The 9,326-nt window shown below is 44.9% G+C and overlaps 1 protein-coding gene across 3 annotated transcripts in view; it reads right to left on the bottom strand.

Moving 5' to 3' along the window:
* The window catches only part of DHCR24 (24-dehydrocholesterol reductase), a 37,214-nt gene extending 27,894 nt beyond the window's left edge, over positions 1-9,320 (bottom strand). For 2 of the 3 annotated variants that reach the window (XM_011926358.1, XM_011926357.1), the window contains exons 1-2: positions 9,060-9,320; positions 6,039-6,194 (exon numbers count right to left, since the gene is read on the bottom strand). In XM_011926358.1, coding sequence (XP_011781748.1) covers positions 6,039-6,194; positions 9,060-9,167 — 264 coding nt within the window. In that variant the 5' untranslated portion in view covers positions 9,168-9,320. The remainder of the gene's footprint in view (positions 1-6,038; positions 6,195-9,059) is intronic. The other variant, XM_011926360.1, reaches the window with a different exon arrangement.
* Positions 9,321-9,326: the final 6 nt, after the last annotated feature.

The raw sequence follows: 9,326 nt of genomic DNA on the forward strand, positions 1-9,326 counted from the left end.
AAAAAAAAAAAAGATGGAGATGAGAGTTTCAGAAGACCAAGGTAAATAGAGCGTGCAGGATACAGTACCAGAGAGGAGAGAGTTGCACAGAGAAAAAACTGAAGAAATGGAAAAGGCGTCCTTGGTAATTCAACTGAGTACTAATCGGTAAATACACGTGAGGCTGTTACCTGAGGCTGAAGCCAGGTAAAAAACTGCCAGAAAAGACAACAAACAGGTAATAGACTGGGTGTGGTGGCTCATGCCTATAATCCCAGCAGTTTGGCAGGCCAAGGCGGGTGGATCGCCTGAGGTTAGTCAGGAGTTTGAGACCAGCCTGGCCAACATGATGAAACCCCACCTCTACTAAAAAAATACAAAAAATTAGTTGGGCATGGTGGTGGGCGCCTATAATCCCAGTTACTCAGGAAGCTGAGGCAGGAGAATCACCTGAGGTTAGTCAGGAGTTTGAGACCAGCCTGGCCAACATGATGAAACCCCACTTCTACTAAAAAAAATACAAAAAATTAGTTGGGCATGGTGGTAGGTGCCTGTAATCCCACTTACTCAGGAAGCTGAGGCAGGAGAATCACTTGAACCCAGGAGGCGGAGGTTGCAGTGAGCCGAGATTGCACCACTGCACTCTAGCCTAGGCACCAAGAGTGAAACTCCGTCTCAAAAAATAAAAATAAAAAAAAAGATAACAGGTAATAGTACTAGGGGATCAGACAGGGCAGGAGACAGTGTCTGTTCCCACAAGCCAGACTGGTAACCTGATGATTCACAGGGCACTGTGTAGAGTACTCAAAATGATCTTGTCTCATAATTAACTCGAGATTAAATACTGCCCTGGCCCCATCTGAAAAATCAAGACCCAGTTGGATCAAACTATTTCCAAGTAACAGCTGCCTCCTAGAGCAAAACTCAAAATTTATAGGAATATAAAAATACCCAGCTCCCCAAAAGGTAAAATATTGAGTATCACAATGTCAGAATCCAACAGAATTTTACCAGGCATACAAAGAGGGAGGAAAATTCAACCCACAATGAGAAAAATCAATCAAGCCAACAGACCCAGAACTGACACAGATATTAGAACTAGCAAACAGGAACATCAAAACATTTGTAATAACTATATTCTCTATATTCAAAAATTTAAGTAGAGACATTAAGAATATATTAAAAAGATCCAGCCAGGTGCAGTGCCTCACACCTGTAATCCCAGTGCTTTGGGAGGCCAAGGCAGGCAGATCACCTGAGGTCAGGAGTTCGAAATCAGCCTGGCCAACATGGCGAAACCCTGTCTGTACTAAAAATACAAAAAAATTAGCCAGGCACGGTGGTGTGCACCTGTAATCCCAGCTACTCCGGAGGCTGTGACAGGAGAATCACTGGAACCCAGGAGGTGGAGGTTGCAGTGAGCCAAAATCACGCCACTGTACCCAGTCCAACCTGGAGGACAGAGCAAGACTCCGTCTCAAAAAAAAAAAAAAAAATCCAAATCAAACTTCTGGAAATGAAAACCACAGTGTCTGAAATGAAAGATACAATGGATGGCACTAACAGCAAATCAGAAATTGCAGAAGAAAAGATTAGTTAACTTAAATACACAGCCACAGAAATCATCCAAAATGAAAGAGAGGAAAAAGTTTTTAAATGAACAGTGCCTCAGTGACCTGAGCTGTAGAAGAACTTGAAATGGCCTAATATATAGGCCTAGCAGTCTCTAAACTAGATGAGAAAAAGGAGGGGGCAGAAAAATAGATGAAGAAATAATGGTCCCCAAATTTCCTGATTTGATGAAAAACTATGACAAATTCCCAACAAGAATCATGAATAAAACTATACCAAAGCACATCATAGTAAAATTGCTCAAAACTAGTGATAAAAAATTAACATACTTCTAAATAATCCATGGGTCAAAGCAGATATCAAAAGCGAAATCAGAAAGTATTTTGAACTGAAATAAAAAGAAAAGAAGACATAGAAATTTGTGAGCTGCCTCTAAAACAGTGCTTAGGGGAAAATTTATAGCACTAAACATTTATATTAGGAAAAACGGTCTAAGTCAATGACTTAAACTTTAAACTTAAAAAACTAGAAAAAGAGTAAAATTAAACCCAGTGTAAGAAAGGAAAGGAAATAATAAAGACCAAAGTAGAAATCAATGAAATTGAAAAGAAAACACACACACACAAAGGGAAAAATCAATGATATCAAAGCTAGTTTTTGAGAAGATCAATAAAATTCAATAGACTTTAGCCAGACTGTTCAGGAAGAAAAGAGAACAGAAACAAAATGCCAATATCAAGAATGAAAGACTTGACATATCGCTACAGATGTCTATAGGAAGTATTGTGAACAACTTTATGTCAATAAATTATACAACTTAGTGAAATGGATAAATACCTTTGAGACATAAACTACCAAAGCTAACCCAAGAAGAAATAAATAAACTGAAGAGCCCAATATCTATTAAATAAATTAAATTTGTGCTTAAAAACTTGCTCACAAAGAAACCTCCAGGTCCAGAAAGCTTCATTTTAAGGTTTCTATAAAACTTCTAGAAGAAAATATAGAAGAAAGACTTCCTGACATTGGATAGGCAAAGATTTCCAAATAAGACATCAAAAATACAAAGTAGGCCAGGCACGGTAGCTCACACCTGTAATCTCAGCACTTTGGGAGGCCAAGGCAGGTGGATCATTTGAGGCCAGGAGTTCAAAACCAGCCTGACCAATGTGGTAAGACCCCCTCTCTATTAAAAATACAAAAATTAGCCAGGTGTGGTGGTGTGCACCTGTAATCACAGCTACTTGGGAGGCTGAGGCACAAGAATTGCTTGAAACTGGGAGGTGGAGGTTGCCGAGAGCACTGCACTCCAGCCGGGGCCACAGAGCAAAACTCTGTCTCAAAAAACAAAAATATAAACAAACAAATGACAAACAAACAAAACCCCCACAACGCATAAAAGAAGAAATTAACAAATTGGGAAAAATTAAAACTTCTGATTTGGCCAGGTGTAGTGGATCACACCTGTAATCCTAGCACTTTGGGAGGTCAAGGCAGGCAGATCACCTGAGGTCAGGAGTTCGAGACCAGCCTGGCCAACATGGTGGAACCCCGTCTCTACTACTAAAACTACAAAAAATTAGCTGGGCGTGGCAGCACATGCCTATAATCCCAGCTACCCAGGAGGCTGAGGCAGGAGAATTACTGGAACCTGGGAGGCAAAGGCTGCAGTGAACCGAGATCGTGCCACTCCACATCCACTGCCAGGGCGATGGAGTGAAACTCTGTCTCAAAAAGAAAAAATAAATAAAGCTTCTGGTTTTTAAAAAGAGAAGCCGTAGACTGTGAGAAAATATCTGTAATCATGAGTCTAATAAAGAGTGTTGTTTCAGGGTCTGATATTCAGCATCGATAAGGAACTTAAACTTACAAGAACAAAACATCCCCATTAAAAAGTGAACAAAGGACATGAACAGACACTTTTCTTTTTTTTTTTTCCCCCCGAGACAGAGTCTCGCTCTGTCGCCCGGGCTGGAGTGCAGTGGCCGGATCTCAGCTCACTGCAAGCTCCGCCTCCCGGGTTTACGCCATTCTCCTGCCTCAGCCTCCAGAGTAGCTGGGACTACAGGCGCCCACCACCTCGCCCGGCCAGTTTTTTGTATTTTTTAGTAGAGACGGGGTTTCACAGTGTTAGCCAGGATGGTCTCGATCTCCTGACCTCGTGATCCGCCCGTCTCGGCCTCCCAAAGTGCTGGGATTACAGGCTTGAGCCACCGCGCCCGGCCTGAACAGACACTTTTCAAAAGACAAGCATGTGGCCAAGAAGCCTATGAAAAAAAACTCAACATTACTGATAATTAAAGAAATGTAAATCAAAACCACAATGAAATACCATCTCACACAGTCAGAATAGCTATTATTAAAAAGTCAAAAAATAACAGACGCTGGAGAAGTTGCAGAGAAAAAGCAACATTTATACACTGTTGGTGGGAGTGTAAATTAGCTCAACCATGTGGAAGACAGTGTGGTGATTCCTTAAAGACTAAAGAACAGAAGTAGCATTCAACCCAGCAATCTCATTACTGAGTATATACCCAAAGGAATATAAACCATTCTATCATAAAGACACATGCATATGTATGTTTACTGCAGCACAATTCACAATAGCAAAGACATGGAATCAACTTAAATGCCCATCAGTGATAGATTGGATAAAGAAAATGTGGTATGTACACCATGGAATACTATGCAGCCATGCTCCTTAGCAAGAACATGGATGGAGCTGGAAGCCATTATCCTTAGCAAACTAACGCAGGAACAGGAAATCAAAAACCGCATGTTCTCACTTATAAGTGGGAGCTAAATAATGAGAACACATGGACACATACAGGGGAACAACAGACACTGAGGCCTATTGTGGAGGGAGGGAGAAGGGAGAGGATCAGAAAAAATAACTAGAGGATCAGAAAAAATAACTAATAGGCTTAGTACCTGGGTGATGAAATAATCTGTACAACAAACCCCAGGACACACGTTTACCTATATAACAAATCTGCACAGGTACCACTGAACTTAAAAGTTAAAAAAAAAAAAAAGTTTCTTGAATATATAAGAAAACAACCTGATTTTTTTTTAAATTGGCGAAAGCTTTGATCAGGCTCACCGAAGAAGATACACAAATAGCAAACGTGCACATGAAACGATCATTAGTCACTAGGGAAATGTGCAATGAAAAACTACTACACATCTATTAGAATGGCTAAAATTAAGACTAACCATACCAAGTTTATTACAATGTGGAACAAGAACAGCACTCACACTGCTGGTGGAAATGTAAAATGCTACAATCACTTTGAAAAAAAATTTGGCAGTTCCTTAAAAAGTTAAATGTACACCCACCACACGATCTAGTCACTCCTAGATATTTGCCCAAGAGAAAGGAAGGCATATGCCCAAAGACTGTTCACAAATGTTCCAATTTAGTTGTAATTGCCCCAAACTGGAGCCAGCCAAAATGTCCATCAGCAGGTGAATGGATAAACCAACTACGATACGTCCACACAATATGTGTGGGAATATGACTCAGCAGTGAGAGAGAACGTACTATTGACACACGCTTCAACATGGATGAATCTCCAAACAAAGATGTTGAGTGAAAGAAGTTAGACAAACAAAAGGCACCGTATGATTCCATTTATATAAACTCTAGCATCAAACTAATTTATAGTGGCAGAAAGGTCATTGTTTGCCTAAGGCTGTGGGGGGCGGGTCGGGGAAGAGGTAGGGCTAGGGGCTAGAGGAAGGGATTACCAAGGAGCATGAGGAAATTTTGGGGTGTGATGGGTATGTCTGTTGTCTTGATTGTGGTAATAGTGTTACCACACTTTAAATCCATCAATAAAGCTGTTAAAAAAATGGTATAGAGAGATTAAGTAACTTGGCCAAGGTCTCACAATAATAACAAAATGCCATCAAGTAGACATAGCACATTTAATGACTCCCCTATTATTGGATATTGTGCTGCTGTCAGTTAGAAATAATACTGTGATATAATCGCTCTGTGTTGGGTATCTTTAATTATATTGAAGCCTATTTCCTTTTTCCTTAAGCCAGGTTTCGAGAAGTAAAATTACTAGACGGGCCAAAAAGTATGTACATTTCAAAGGCTATTAAACAAGAGGGTCTCCAGGAAGCTTGTAACAAGACCCACGCCTCTCAGTCACTTCTGTAGCCCATTTTTTACCACCACACTTCCTTATCAGGAAGGGGTAAGTAGATTCCTTTTTGCCTCTCATTTTTGCTCATGAATTCCCTATTCCTGACTTCCTGTGGAAACACAAAGGGTTCCTCGGAGCTATTATGACCCATCTCTCCCCTGGTGGCTGTGAGGCTTAAGGACAGCAATGGCAGGGAGTATCTTCTATGACTGTGGGCATTGGTCCTGTCCACTCTGGGATGGCCTTGGCTAAAATCATTTCCCTATGAGTCATTTGCACCAGGGGCAGAGCCCCACCTGCTCCCAGAGCCCGGAAAAGTGCTACTCTCACCTGTTTCTTGGTGTCCACTTCCAGAATGTCCATCAGGTTGATCATGATGTTTTTGTGCGTCTTCTTGTACTTCCCGACACGTAGTGAGACAGTGAGCCAGCCAGGGCGCCCCGTGCACATGAAGGTCTTGCTGCCCTGCTCCTTCCATTCCCGCACCTGCAACCACAGGACAGAGGGTGAGCTGGCCCCACCTGGGATCCCCCGAGCAGCCTGCAGCCCTGCTTTCATCGAGAGGGAGCTGGGAATGATGCCTCCATCAGGCACTGGAGAAACAGAACGATGAAAAGACCTGCTGGCCCTACCCTCTGGCACCTCCCTGGCCAGCAAGGCTGACAGAAAAGCCAACATATTGCTACACCATAAGGCAGAATGATGAAAGAGCTAGAATGGAGGATCAAAGTGTTCTGAAAACATTAACTCTAGCTGGGAAGTTCAGAAAAGGTTTTGTAATGGTAATAATAGCAAGTATAAAAATGACGACCATTTACTGGGTATTCCCAACACACTAGGCATCTCCTTGCACACTGTCTTGTGTAATTCCTACAACAGTCCCAGGAAGTTAGGATGACACCCTTTTTTTGAGGATGAGGAAACTCAAAAGCAAAAGAACTTGTCCAAAGTCACACAATTGGTAAATGGCAGAGCTGAGATTCATAGCCAGGACTGTTTGACTTCAGGACAGGAAGGATAGATGGGGCTGTGGTAACAATTCACAGGGTAATAGCTAACATGTATGGAGGCTTATCACATGCCAAGGCCTGTTTAAACATTTGTATATGTTAACTCATGCATCACTTTGACGGGGAGAGGAGGAGCAGGGAAGGACCACCAAGCCAATGGAAGGAAGAGGTTTTACAAAACCTCTAAAGTAAGTGACCAGAGCACAAAACACAGAAATGGCCCATGGATGACAAGCCCACCAGAAACGCAGGATGAAGTGTTTCTTTTCTGCCGAGATACACAAGTGCAGGGTAGGTGGATATTTGTCGTTTTGACCTGTGACCATCCATTTCCTCTTCATCCACTTCTAACAATCCCCATCTTCCTTTGGTCCAAGTGAGATTGATTCTACTCCCCTGACCCAGGAGGTGGGTACGTGACTGAGGTCTGATTCTATCCTTCTGGGCAAAGAGACAGGTTAAGGGATGGGTCTACGACCCAAGTCAAGCCAATGAGACCAGTTCCAGGAGAGCCACTCTCTCTTTACTGGGGTTGCTAAGCTGGTTGGATATGAGCCAGAAACTGTTGGGGCCTCTGCAAGGAGAGAGGCTCCAGAGAATGAAGTCAACCTAGAGAAGCAGGGCCAACAGATTGCAGAGGGATGGACAGATGGTGATGGGGGACAGAGGATCCTGGATCCAGCCATGCCTGATCCAGTTGTACTCCCAGACTTTTCAAGACCTGAGCCAATAAAATCCCTTTTTGCTCAAGTCAGTTTGAATTGAGTTTCTTTCACTTGCAACCAAAAGTCTGGTCAAATACTAGTCAGGTCTCCTGGAGAAGGCTGCACTGGAGCTGGCCAGGCAAACAGCTCAACATGGGGAAGGACTATCCTTTGATCAGAGGCCAGGGAGCCAGTAGGGGGCAGGTATTAAGGAAGAGATTCCTGTGATTTGGGGGAAAAGGGATGATAGGTGGGATTCCATGACCAACCAGGTCTTGTCCCTGCCTGAATCTGCAGCCATGGAGTTTGATACAAGCCCAGAGATAGGAGGGAGTGATTAGGAGTGCTGCATTTAAGCTGGAGGCCAAAGAGAGAGCCCAGAAAAAAGGGCAACTGGGTCAGACAGTTATTACAAGCCAGGTGTGAAGCAACTAAACCAGACCTACAGGGGGAAGGGAAAGCCTGGGAAAGAAGAGATGTCAGAGTTCAGGCTCTGAAATCAAGCTAACCTAGGTTCCAGCCCCATTTACTGACTAGTTTTCCTGAGCACATGACTCACACTCTGAAACTCAATTTTTCCCGTTTGCAAAATAGGCACAAGATCTACCAGGGTTGCTGTGAGGATGGCAATGGCCCATGGCAGGTCTGGGGTAGAGGCTAGTCCAGCTGGGCCCCTGTCTTTCTGCTCACAGTGAACCTTGTGGCTTAGCTGAGATTAATAAGCACTCGCTAGGCTGTTTTGAGCCAGGTCCTACGGGCCACAGGCGAGTCACATAACAGTCCCTGCATTCTAGGAGCTCACAGTCTGACAGGGGAGACAAGCAGGTAAATGGAGAATTTGAACTCGAGGAAAGAGCTAGGAAGCAGGGTGCAGGTGGGGAGGGAGGACAGGCAGAGGCTCTGGAGCCATGACTGTGACCAGCAAAATCCAGAGCCACAGGGCAAAGTACTTCCAGACACTGCGTTCTCCCACCAGGCCCCAGGTCTTATGCCTCATGGGAACGTCTCTCCGCATCCATCTTCATGCTCTTGCCTACAGCACCCAGCGCGGAGCAAGCAGAATATGGAGGCTGCTACACCTACGGAAGGGTGTCAGCAGGAAACAGAAGCTCTCTGCAACCTGATGCCAGCAAGAGAGGAACATAAGGAGAAGCAGAGGCAGTCAAGAAACTGCCCAGGTCCCTGGATGCAGAGGAGGCTCCACTGTGAGCCACAGCAGGTTACAGGCTCCCTGGGTGCCTGAGGAATTGAGAGATGGACCGACTGCTTTTGTCAAGGAGTGAGGAGACCTCCGTCACCAGAGGCTGTGAGGCTCTTTCCTCCCGCTTCTGGGCTGGGTTCTACCTTCTTGCTTTAGTCTTCTATCCTAAACCCAATCAAAAGCGTCTTGCTGTTACAAAATAAAGTCCAAACTCGGCCTTGGCATCAAGGCCCCTCTCCAGCCTAGCACCAAACAGACTTTCCGACGTTCTCCCGCTTGAGCCCTGCACTTGTAAGCTTCCCAGCCTTTGCTCACACCAGTCCCTCCACCCACACACCTTCCCCCAATCATTTCCCATACTTCCCAATCTTTAGACCCAGCTCCACCTCCCGGAAGCCCTTCCTTCTCTGAAATGTTTGGGCCGGGTGAGAGTTACCTGAGTGCTGCACACCTCCCCCTCTTCCCCTTCTTCATCTCCCTCCAGGTACCCGCATACGCCCTGCACACAGTGGGCACTCTGCCTGTTCTGTTCCCCCGCCCCCATCACATTTTTGTTTCGTTCCAACCCCTCTCCAACGCCAGCTCCCCACCCCCCCCTCCCCGGGAAGTCCAGGCCACCCCCGCACCGCAGCTCCGGTCACCACCTCGCGTCCCGCTATCCCCGCGCACGCCGCCCCCAGCCCTGAGTCCCGGCCGCACCCGG

Source organism: Colobus angolensis, unplaced genomic scaffold, assembly GCF_000951035.1.
Source record: "Colobus angolensis palliatus isolate OR3802 unplaced genomic scaffold, Cang.pa_1.0 Scaffold68, whole genome shotgun sequence".
NCBI classification, from domain to species: Eukaryota; Metazoa; Chordata; class Mammalia; order Primates; family Cercopithecidae; genus Colobus; species Colobus angolensis.